At 43.0% G+C, this 12468-nt stretch overlaps 2 protein-coding genes across 6 annotated transcripts in view; one reads left to right on the top strand and one right to left on the bottom strand.

Moving 5' to 3' along the window:
* Positions 1–470: 470 nt before the first annotated feature.
* ETFRF1 (electron transfer flavoprotein regulatory factor 1) lies at positions 471–11825 on the bottom strand. Of its 4 annotated transcripts, none has more exons than XM_085873666.1 (3): positions 11769–11825; positions 1837–1914; positions 471–1042 (listed from the first exon to the last, which is right to left on the bottom strand). In XM_085873666.1, the coding sequence occupies exons 2-3, from the start codon at positions 1879–1881 to the stop codon at positions 833–835; spliced, it is 255 nt and encodes an 84-aa protein (XP_085729792.1). In that variant the 5' UTR covers positions 1882–1914; positions 11769–11825; the 3' UTR covers positions 471–832. The 4 variants fall into 4 exon arrangements, with proteins under 4 accessions (XP_085729792.1, XP_085729790.1, XP_085729791.1 ...); XM_085873664.1 differs by lacking the exon at positions 11769–11825 and adding an exon at positions 11541–11740; XM_085873665.1 differs by lacking the exon at positions 11769–11825 and adding an exon at positions 11537–11663.
* TM7SF3 (transmembrane 7 superfamily member 3) overlaps positions 3083–12468 on the top strand; it is a 30780-nt gene continuing 21394 nt past the window's right edge. The window contains exon 1 of one of the 2 annotated variants that reach the window (XM_085873663.1): positions 3083–3331. The gene's annotated coding sequence lies outside the window, so the exon portion shown is untranslated. Of the gene's footprint in view, positions 3332–11581; positions 11816–12468 lie in introns of those variants that run through there. The other variant, XM_085873662.1, reaches the window with a different exon arrangement.

Below are 12468 nucleotides of genomic sequence, written 5' to 3'. Positions count from 1 at the left end.
AAGCACTTCCAGGTCAAACCCATGACAAATTGTACACTTCAGCTATATCTTGGGAAGGAGGGATTGAACGATAAACTAGAAGGGCGCTCGGGAGAGCGCGTACCTCGACCAGGCTGAATAGTTTACGTTTTGTATCCCACTGATCGGCCAAATGTGGATCCAGACCTGAACCAAAATCGAATCTGCTTGTTCTCGTCACCTCACCAACTCATCCATAACTTTTTGAGATATCGTGCTACATATCATTTTTGGCCCTATCTCTCAATGGTGAAGAATCACTTAAAACATTGTCGTATCCGAGTCCGGCGGTTCACCAAAATTTAATCAATTAGTCCTTGTCGTAACACCCAACCTGTCCACCTCCACCAGCTTTTGTCTGAATGTGGCCATAACTTTTTGAGATGTCCTGCTCACAGACAGGGAGACAAACAGGTGATTACATACACCGTGTCCACCTTCGGTGGTGGAGGTAATGAACAAAACATTTTATTGTCGCACCTCTTTTGCAATCATAACAAGAGATGGTTGTTTTATTTCTTTTACACATAATGAGGAGTGCTGAATTCATTTTGTAACAAGATGGTATTCAGCAATGCAGAGCATCATCAGGGTATATAAATAAAGATAAATCTAAAAATGAACAATTTCTATTAAAGTGGATATGTGTGTGGACTCACCCACTCACCGACACAGACCAATTACGATAGGCTCTTCATCTTTTGGCTGTGGGCTTATCTTTGTCTTTTGCCTCTTAGTCTTTTGGGCTTGGCTAACAATGAACAGGCAAAGTCAGTCAGCTTGGAGAACAAGTCATGTGTTCGACCGATGACAATCAATCATTGTTGTAGTAACGGCTCTTCATGGCACGGTACTTGCGCACATGGTACAATGCCTGGAGTTCCCGCGCCATGTAGTTCCCACGCGCGATCAGCTTCCGGATCTCGTTCGGATCTGACACATGCATGTTCTTCCGAAACGCATGACGAAGGCGCTCTTTAAAGAGGGCTTCGCCAGCTGGGTAATCGCGTCCCATGAAAAGCAACTGAAATACAAGAGAGGGAGGCCTGAAATGGAGAGGGTTCAAAGTTACCAAAGTTTTATTAACTCAACGCAGTAAATAACATTTCAAAAACAGAGAGCGAGCACATCTAATCCTTTTAGAATTGTTCACCTTGCTTCCTAATCTGAGAAATTCACCATTAAAGTAGCAAGTAAAACTTCAATGAACTTTGGGTAATTTTTTGCATCGGCAGCCTCGCTTACCTTTGTAGATTTCTGATTGGCTGTGAAATGTCACGTGCTCATTAGCAAATATTTTAATTTCATTTTATTGCCACATCACCAAATTCCAGTGCAATGAAAAACAACCTCTACGCCAGAAGAGTCGGTGCTGCTAAAACCGTCTCACGGAATCATCCATCCATCCATCCATCCAATGGCACCATACTCTGTTCAGGGCATTGGTGCTGCCGAAGCAGTCTCCTTGGCTATTGAGCACAATACCGGACGGGTCACCACTCCGACACAGGATACCAGCAAGCTGGCACTCATTTTGCCGACCTCGGAAGGATGACAGGCTGAGTTAAACCCACCCGGTATTAATTCAACAGCCAAGCAGGATCCCAAGCCCACCAATCAAGCCATTAAGCCAACACCAGGCATACGGAAACATGCACCGGATGGTAATTTGCTCCTCCCTTCTGGCAGGGTCAGGATTTGAACTTGTGATCACCAACCACATTTTAATAGGTCATCCCGTTTAGCCGGTCGAGAATCCCCGGACAGCCTGGCACGAAAGAAACAAACACGGACGGTCATTTAAAGGGGCCAACTCACGTTTTTGTACAGCTGAATGACTTTGCTCCTGAGAGGATTGGCCATGGTGGTCAGGTGACTTCAGAACAGCCAAAATCGCTGCAAGGGATGAACGAGGTGTGGGATTCAGGTTTAAAAAAACTGAGCATCAAAACTTGGAAAAACAAATAGGACAGAATGATATTGGAAGTAAAACTCAAAAGGATTTGTCTGGCCAAATCGCTTAATCCGTTTGCACCATGAGAGCTGGAAGGAAAATTATGCAAGTGAAGCATGGCCATGAGAAGGCAATTCAAAAACTGAATTAACCATTGTTGATCTGAAAACCCACGGCAAGTGCATCAACACATTTGGCTCAGTGGAATTTAACCTCAGTTTCAAATCGGTTTGGATTGAACTGCGATTGACTGCCTCTTGTGCTTCGCCTCTCCAGCCATAAACGTGTGGTTGATGCTGAAAGGTAACCCACGTTTCACGTTGCTATTGAGGTGCACTGCGTCTTTCTTCCATGCACACGAGTCATCCATCCCGTGTACCCAAATGCTACCAGCTTATGGCTAAACCCTCGACTCAAACTACCTCGAACAGCCCCAATTATTACTGGCTACTTGTGGGGTCAACCGAAGGAGGTTGTCCAAAGTTTTTCACGATCTCGCTGCCCAGGCCTGACTATTTGGGTAGGAATTTGTAATTTGTTCAGGACACTGGTGATAACTCGCCCACTCTTCACAAAGGACACTGTGGGATTTTTAATGTACAGTACACCAACTTATTATTTCTTCTTTCATGTGGCATGTCTCTGAGTTATTGTCCACCACGCGAAGTTAGCAGTTTTCAGCCAGCCTCGGGTCCTCATGGTCAGCTGCTGCAGTTCTTACAATCTTTCCTCAAGGTGATGTATGGGGCAGTCTGGCACAAGATGATCTGCAGTCTGGGGGAAGCTTTCATTTCCATTTGGGTAAGTCAGCAAGGTTCCAGGAGAACATGTGATGGAATCTGCCAACACCTGATCGGAACTGATTTAGACGACACCATTTCCTTCCTTGGTAGATCACAAACAGTGGGCTTGATGGAACAGGGAAGGTGTTGTCGATGGCCGCTGGGTTGATAGGTACACCATTGCTTCATCTGCCACGTGTGTTTTCCCAGACCATCATCTGCTGTGATATTGGTTTTGGCAACTCTCGTAAAGGGTTGGGGTGGGGTGGGTGGGGGGGGGGGGAGTTTAGATCTTATCTTGGCTTGTGCAGGAGTGCTCGGGGCTTATTTATACCAACTAATGCTAACAGATGGGACACCCAGCTTAATTTCCATCTGGTGATGCACCAATCCTGGGCTGCACCAATCCGAGAGTTTATATAGTCAGGTCAGAAATCAAAATCAGTCGAGACAGCTCAGGGGTAAGTATGGAAACAAAAGGAAGATAAAGGCCAGAAAGCTGGATTGAGTGAAGAGTCAAGACAAAGAGAAGCCCCTCTTGCTTTGTGGAAAGCTGAAATTTGTTTGGAGATCGAAGGTAAACATTCCACCATATTTGTGCACTGTACATGATAAACAGAGGGACCATTTGAAATAGAAAATGGGTCATCTTACAGACGATAATCTTATTTATGCAATTTGCCATTCTGTCTGCTTACTTACTATGAAGTTTAGAAAGAAGTTGTCAAGGTTTATATTTGTGAGTGAAATCTACACAAATAAATGTCAATGTGTGTCAGTGTGTCTCCTCCATCTATCTATAATTCCAGCTGTGTGTGTGTGTGTGTGTGTGTGTGTGTGTGTGTGTGTGTGTGTGTGTGTGTGTGTGTGTGTGTGTGTGTGTGTGTGTGTGTGTGTGTGTGTGTCTGTGACCGCTGTTTCTTGAAAACCACTGGTCCGATCTAGTTGAAACTTGCCAGGTATATTGCTGGGGACCTGAGGATGTGCCTTTTCAAGGTTTGATATTAATCGGACAAGTGGTTCCCAAGTTATGGCCAAGTTAGAGCGCGTTCCCCATTACGGTCACAACGTACGGACTTCCGGATAGTGAAGACTTACTGTAAGCTAATAATTTCTCAATTTCCTATGCGCATTTATAGATAAACACAATGCCCCAATCCAGTCGTTGTTTACGAGAGCGAAGGAACGGCCTGTGTGGTTGTTGTTTCTGGCACGCGGTTTGAAAGTTTTTAATTTTTTTTATTTTTGCACGTGAGAGCGAAGGAACGGCCTGTGTGGTTGTTGTTTCTGGCACGCGGTTTGAAAGTTTTTTTTTTTTTTTTTTTTTTTTTTTTTTTTTGCACGTACGGCCACGCACGTACGGGCACGCACTGGGAACTCCAAAACCATGAAACCTAGCAACCTGAAACTTTATATGCTTACCAAGAAAACTCCAAGTTAGTGCATGACTGAAAATTGGGTGTTTGCCTTAATATAAACATCCCTTTTGAAGATAATTAATGGCCTTATTTAATGTATCCTTTATCAGGCACATCCTCGGTCACCGCTGTATCTGGGGTCTTAAGGCGTATCCTAGGTAACTTCACTGGGGTCCGAAGCCGCCATGTTTTTTTTGGCCTACTCAACCATGCCTTGACTTGGAACAGGCCATCACGATTTCTTAACGATAAAGTTTTCTTTTTCACTTTCCACATTCAAATTATCGAATGCCTGTTCATAATCACTATGAATCGCTGTGTTCGTCACTCTTGTAAGTCCTATAGTTTTCAAATTAGGAGCTTGGAGCGATTTCATGCAATTATATGATACGATTTTTCCACGATCTACTTTCACTGACTAATACAAGTATATCATCGAAATATAATTTCAGTTTTGAGGATCGGATATCATCCGAACTAAATAAGTGTCGAAATTTGGAGAGAAATCTGATAATTTAAATAAATAAACGAGTTTTATAACCAAGCCGATATACCTATTTATACTGAACAAAAATATAAACGCACCAAGCGATTGTTACTATTTTACCTCAAACTCATTAATACTAAATCTTCACAACAATTTGGTTATAGAATCCATGACAATTGAGCATTAAATTTCAAAAAGTTCCTTGAGAATTCTGGCGACAGACTTTGCGCTACAACAGCCGACACAACCGAGGTGTCACTGTCAGAGTTCACACAGTCAGTAGCGGGTGTTGGCCTCCCTCAAGCTTGGCCTCCCTCAAGCGGTTACGCACCGTCTGGGCTGAAATGCGCCTGTTATGCAGCCCGACAGTCTCATCGGCAGTCCTTGTGGCCGGTCGGAGTCGATCCCGGAGATGTTGCAGCCTCATGTGACGATCCTGACCGGCGGTGGTCACACGTGGTCGCCGGGCATGTGGGCGGTTCACGGTGCTTCCAGTCTCTCTGAGGCGCGTTCTCAGGCGGCTAATGGTGGAGTGGTGGATATTGAAGTGTGCTGCAACGGCCCGTACTGACGTCCCAGCATTCAGCATGCCAATGGCGCGCTCCCTCAACATTTGTGACATCTGTGGCATGTTGACAATTGGCACCAGTCCACATTTTGGGGAGGCCTTTTATAGGGCAAGCTATAGGGAGTGTTTGTGTCCTGGTCACGCTCACTGACCATCACTCTGTCAAGCCCCATGGTGCTCATGGGAAGGATTACTCAACGTGTGAGTCCACACACTCAGAGTGGTCAATTTCAATGGGAACATCTGTCTTGAGCAAAACAAAGGAACCATTGCTCAAACATATCATCGGTTTGATCATTTTCCCATAATGGCAATCTTGACTTAGATATTTAGGTTGGTGCGTTTATATTTTTGTTCAGTATACTTTAAGCAAGCAAGGCTAAGTTTCCTCCTTCTTCATAGATCCACAAGAAAATGTGAAATTTCCAAAGCATTAAACTTATCTTTTTCTACTGTTTGGAGAATTATATCGAGTGAACAAAAAATTAAGGAACATAACAAAATTAACCAGCTTCAATGAACTCTATGATTTAATGTGTTCACTGCTTGATCTCATGCCCTGTCACCCAGAGGGACAGCCTATCCACGGCGTCTGCCAGATCTGTGTCGATATTTTTCGGAGCTTTCACGAGGTGCTCTTCAGGAAATCAAAACAAATCTGGTGAAAAACGGAAGTTTCAAAATAAAGTTACAACGTTTGCATGAACTGCGAACTGATGGACGTGACGCGCAGGCAAGATGGCGGATTTTCTGCAGTGTTTATTTCACAGGCGATTGAACTTTGCAATGTCTCCAGGATGGTTCTGCATTAAGCAGAAACTCTTTTGTGGATAAAGTCATTATTTGAAGGAATTCATTTTATTTCACCAACTATTGCGTGCACAGTGAAGACCGGCTTTACAGTTAAAGGGATCCACAATATGGTATGTAGCGACAACCTGGCAAACCGTTCCTTATCAACCATCGAATTGGAGTTCTTTATCAACCATCAACCTCGAGTGCTTAAGCCACTTGCCGAGCACACATTGTCGATAGCAATGCTGTGAAACGTCATTCTGAGCGAATTGTTCACTCACTGTGGACGCTTTTGCCACACTAAGTCATTCAGAGCAAGTGCTTTGTGCTCCATCACCTTGAACGAGTGCTTCGTTCTCCGTCACCCTGAGCGAGTGGTTGTGAAATAACACCCGATTTCCAAGCCGTTTGCCATATTCAAGTGTTTTCTAAATTACCGAGCCAAATATTTTTTTCCCACCCATCCATCACACACAGCTGTTTATAAAGATTAATGTTTGTGATCATATCCCTGAAATGTTTCTGTAAATGCAATGTTGTTTTTTGGTGAAAGCTACTCAATGTTTCTGGGTTGGATACAGGAAGTACTGTAGTTGGTAATCACACTGAATCCAATCTGCCGATTCCCGAAAAATTGTCGATATTGGCTGAGCACGTGTGTGTGTCTGTGTGTGTGTGTGTGTGTGTGTGTCTGTGTGTGTGTGTGTGTGTGTGTGTGTGTGTGTGTGTGTGTGTGTGTGTGTGTGTGTGTGTGTGTGTGTGTGTGTGTGTGTGTGTGTGTGTGTTTCTGTGTATGTGTTTTTGTGTTGTTCATGAAGCAGAACATATTCTCTCTGCTAACTCCCCTACCCCCACCCCTCTCTCTTTCTCTCTTTGTACCATCCTTGCTCTACCCCATCCCAATACAGTGCAGCACCCTCCTACCACGCCTCTCACTCTCCCCTCCTCTCTCTGTCTCTGGACATATCTGGACGATGGTTATGTCTGAACGGTGCTCGTCTCCGGACAGATCCGGGCGGCGATTTCAGACATTATTTTGTTTCCATCTTCACTATTATTCTATGCAGAAGCATTTTGATGAGACAGTATGAATCGTAATTAACGCTCTACCGCACGTCTGCCTTCCCTTCCTCTCACCTCACACTGCCTTCCCTTCCTCTCACCTCACACTGCCTTCCCTTCCCCCACCCCTCCTCACTCTCCCTTCCCCTCCACCTCTTCACCTTTTTCTCCCTCCCCCCTTCAGTATTCCCATCAACGAAGTGACGGCTGGTAATAGCTGTTGTCTACATAAAGCTGAGTATAACGTATGATTGAGATGAAATGTGGGAGAAAATTAACTCCCCCCCCCCCCCAAGTAAAGTGCACAGTGTACGAAATGTATTACTTGTCCCCAAAAAAATATAAAATTGCAGTGTCAAACAAAGCTCTCCATCACAGGATAAATTATTGGATTCGCTATGTATGCTAGATATCCCTTATTGTCGGGTTTTCCGTGTGTGTGTATGTGTGTGTGTGTGTGTGTGTGTGTGTGTGTGTGTGTGTGTGTGTGTGTGTGTGTGTGTGTGTGTGTGTGTGTGTGTGTGTGTGTGTCTGCAATGCGAGGCTCCACAGCACAAACCAGCAAACCGATTTCGATGAAACTTTGCCGACATGTACAGTATTTGTTGGGAATGTGCGCGTTTGAATTTCGTTGCCGAGCAACCACCCGTTGCTGTGCAGTGGCCGAAAAACCGCGTACAGTATTTTCAATACTTGTCCTTCAGTTTTGAGTATTGTAGAGAAGCGAGACTTCGGAATTGAACACTTTGAGATATTTAGAAAATTTTACTCGAGCCGATTTTTGATTGAGGTTTTATTTTTCAAATGGTAGTCCTTCAAAAATCGGGTGTCTATTTACCGTCATTTTTTATGAGGGGCTTGTGAAAGTGGGCGGAGCTTAGGGAAAGTGGACGTGGTTGATGAAAAGTGGGAGTGGCTTAGGAAAGTGGGAGTGGCTTATGAAAAATAGTGTGGTTCAGGAGGTGTGGTTAAACAAGAGCGTTGAGAGAAGTTTATCAGGTTTTCCGTGTGTGTGTGTGTGTGTGTGTGTGTGTGTGTGTGTGTGTGTGTGTGTGTGTGTGTGTGTGTGTGTGTGTGTGTGTGTGTGTGTGTGTGTCTGCAACGCGAGGCTCCACAGCACAAACCAGCAAACCGGTAATTTATTTATTTACCAAAAATGATTCCACCACCCACACACCACCTCCAATTATTTATTTATTTACCATTTCGGATTCTCCTCCCGACACACCACCTCCAATTATTTATTTATTTACCGTAAAACGATTCCCCACCCACACCACCTCCAATTATTTATTTATTTACCGAAAACGATTCCACGACCCACACACCGTCTCCAATTATTTATTTATTTACCGAAAACGATTCCACGATCCACACACCACCTTTATTTATTTATTTACCATTTCGGATTCTCCTCCCGACACACCACCTCCAATTATTTATTTATTTACCGTAAACGATTCCACGACCCACACACCACCTTTAATTATTTATTTACCGAAAACGATTCCCCACCCACACACCACCTTATATATTTATTTACCGTAAACGATTCCCCACGCACACACCACCTTATTTATTTATTTGCCGTAAACGATTCCACGACCCACACACCACCATTAATTATTTATTTACCGAAAACGATTCCACAACCCACACACCACCTTCAATTACTTATTTATTTACCGTAAACGATTCCATGACCCACACACCACCTTATTTATTTATTTATTTATTTACCAAAAACGATTCCACGACCCACACAACAACTCCAATTATTTATTTATTTACCGTAAACTATTCCACGATCCACACACCACCTTTATTTATTTATTTACCGTAAACTATTCCACGATCCACACACCACCTTTAATTATGTATTTATTCACCGTAAACAATTCCACGACCCACACTCCACCTCCAATTATTTATTTATTTTCCGTAAACGATTCCACGATCCACACACCACCTTCAATTATTTATTTATTCACCGAAAACGATTCCACGACCCACACACGACCTCCAATTATTTATTATTTAAAGTGGGAGTGGCGTAGGAAAGTGGGCGTGGCTTATGACAAATATTGTGTGGCTCAGGAGGTGTGGTCAAACAAGAGCATTGAGAGAAGTTTATCGGGTTTTCCGTGTGTGTGTGTGTGTGTGTGTGTGTGTGTGTGTGTGTGTGTGTGTGTGTGTGTGTGTGTGTGTGTGTGTGTGTGTCTGCAACGCGAGGCTCCACAGCACAAACCAGCAAACCGATTATTTTTCAAATGGTAGTCCTTCAAAAATAGGGTGTCTATTTACCGTCATTTTTTTATGAGGAGTGCCAGTTGGCAAAATACGCAATAGGAAAAATCTTGCTAGGCAGAGGAACAATTGTATGTGAACCAATACGTCTTGGCAATGAATCTTCGTCGGTGGATCAGTCAGAATGAAAAGCATCGTATCCAGCGCTTCGATCCGAGCGAATCCCTCGTCTCCTACCGGCTTGTTGTACAATTAATTTGAAATGCAATTCAAACAACAAAATATGACAAAAAAACCCAATAACAATTGGAAGTAGAACAAAAACTCATGATCAACCTTATCATCATTTAAATCACAACCTCGTCCAACACGTCTTTCAATCTTGACAAATCTCACACTCTCACTATGTCTCTCTGAAAGGACCGTTTAGACCCCCCCCCACCCCCACCCCCCATCTACTTTCTTAACAATCCTCTGGAAGAAGTCCTTTCATTCAAGCTTCTGGGTCTCACTATCTGCCAAGATATTTCCTGGGAAATCCACATTTCCAACCTGGCCTCCATCATGCAAAGTCCTTCCTCGGCCCACCTGAGCTCCTGACCACATACAAAGCTTTCGTCCGCAGCCTGATGGAGTACTACTCTCTCCTCTGGGCTGGTGCTCCTGTCTCTCACCTTTCTCGGCTTCACGCTGTGGAAAACAAGGCATTTCGGATCAGTGGTATTTCCCGCGATGAGGCTGAGTCTTTGGGCCTTTCACTCTCTCACCGCAGGCTGGTCGGTGGTCTTTCTGTCTTCTACTGTCTCCTCTCCCCCCCCCCCGCTCTGTCTGGAATATGTGCCCCCCCCCCAATATTTCCGCAGGGCGCTCAAGGTCCGCCAGTAACCCCCTTCTGGTAAAACTACCAAAATCATGAATCACCGCTCACCTTCACTCTTTCATTCCTCTTTTTCCCCACCTTTTGGCAAACATTTACCTCAAAACCAATGGGTGTTTGAATTCAGCGACCTGACGTGAAAATGCTCTTCAAATTTCAAGTCAATCGAATGAAAATTGAGGATTTTAGAAAATTTTGCCCAAATTGGCCTATACCGACCTTTTGGCCCATGTTTACCTCAAAATTAATCGGTCGTTGAATTCAGTGACCTGATATGCAAATGCCCTTCAAATTTCAAGCCAATCGGATTAAAATTGAGAAATTTGGCCGACGTTGACCTTTCGGTCTATGTTGACATTTTTACCTTTGTTTACCTCAAAATTAACAGCTGGTTGAGTTCAGCGACGTCATGGAAATGGTCTTCATATTTCAAATCAATCGGATGAAAATAGAGAAATTTGGCCTACGTTGACCTTTCGGTCTATGTTGACATTTTTTTACCTTTGTTTACCTCAAAATGAACAGCTGGTTGAGTTCAGCGACCTCATATGGAAATGGTCTTCATATTTAAAGTCAATCGGATTAAAAGAGGAATTTGGCCTACGTTGACCTTTCGGTCTATGTTGACATTTTTACCTTTGTTTACCTCAAAATGAACAGCTGGTTGAGTTCAGCGACCTCATATGGAAATGGTCTTCATATTTCAAGTCAATCGGATAAAAATTGACAATTAAAAAATTCAGCCGATTTTGGATTGACCTTAAAAGAAAAAGTTTTTTTTTTTTGAATTTCCAAGTAACAAACAGACAAGGGGTGAAAACATGACGTCAGTGCACGTTTGGTGATGTAGGTTAATTACAAAAACAGGTATTTACAAAGTTAAAGTGAAAAAAAAGTTGGTGTAATTCAGGATAACGTACAAAGGAAAATAATGTTATCGTCTTCAAGCCTTCCAAGTTTCCCCCCAACTGAACCCACAATAATTAAATCGGGAAAGATAAACAATGGGGTCACGCGCCGCTTCTGTGACGTCATAAAAGACGTGACGGAGAAAACATGACGATTTGCAGGATGTAACGTGACAATCGCGAAGTGATATAGCATGACGTCAGAGTCTAACATGACACGTAACGATGTGACGTGCATTAAATGGTATGACGTCACGTACGTGCTTCAGGATGCGATGTGACGTCACGTTCAACATGTTACACGACACGACACGACACGACACCCGGCTTGACGTTCACCATATACAGGTCGATTTGTGCTTTTGATCCCGATATTGTATACTTTGGTACATAAAGATATAAAACCGACAACCAACATACTCACGACGTGTTGTGTTCCTCCTCCTCCTCCCTTCCCTTTCCTTTAGATTTATTGCTCGATTCCCCGTTTGGACATTGTTAGAATGCTCCACGTGTGTCATCACAATCTGTACGTTCCTCGTAGAATCTCCAAAAATAACAAATGACGTATTCATGGAACACCTTTAAATGTACGGAATGGTGTGGTGAGGAATACGAAACAGATCAACACGACAGGAAGAAAATCAAATACCTCTACAACACTTGTTCGTGCGCCACCAGTTACACCGCCTAAATCAGGTAATTATTTTTGTTTAAAAACAACAACAACAACAACAACAACATGTAAAACACCCGTTACTCGTTATTTTTCACACTCTTCAGTTCTTCTTCTTCTTCTTCTTCTTCTTCTTCTTCACGACAACCTTACTTATTCATGATCTTCATCTTAGTTACTGTATTTTTCAATAACTTAATTCTTATTCTTCGTGGATATACAACGTTTGTAATGGTGCAAATCCTGTAAACCTATACACCGCCCCATGTTTCCATAAACGTTTCACGAATTTTTTTTTTAAAACACACACATGATAAATGGTACATGTTGCTTTCTTGCTCGATGTTCAGCATGAGGGATAGGTGGAGCATGGCAACCTCCTGCCTTGAATTCCCTTGTAACCGCTCCGTAATTCATTCAGTAAACGAACAAATAACTAATTAAAAACAAGTTATTCGCAGAATTAAGATCAAGACGGACGTTCGTGGAATCCGATGAGAGAAGCATTCAAAATTATAATTAAATTCATTCTTCGGATGAAAAAAGAATGTTTTACTCATCCTCGTTCCATTTGTTTTCTCATCTTTTATAGATATTTGTCAGAAGCGGTGAAGTTTTCATACATTCGGTGAAGAATATTCTGTATACCGTTAATAATTCACGAAATGCAACGATC

Source organism: Eptatretus burgeri, chromosome 3, assembly GCF_056783735.1.
Source record: "Eptatretus burgeri isolate ZD-2024b chromosome 3, Ebu_testis_v1, whole genome shotgun sequence".
Classification (NCBI taxonomy): domain Eukaryota; kingdom Metazoa; phylum Chordata; class Myxini; order Myxiniformes; family Myxinidae; genus Eptatretus; species Eptatretus burgeri.
The sequence above is the reverse complement of the archived record's forward strand: the minus strand, read 5'-3'. Positions and strand labels throughout refer to the sequence as shown.

Excerpts from the sequence above, each read along its gene's own strand:
- ETFRF1 (XM_085873666.1), bottom strand. The coding sequence starts at position 1,881 with ATGGCCAATCCTCTCAGGAGCAAAGTCATTCAGCTGTACAAAAAC. Across the intron at positions 1,043-1,836 it reads TCATTCAGCTGTACAAAAAC|TTGCTTTTCATGGGACGCGA; the intron begins GTGAGTTGGCCC and ends CTTGTATTTCAG.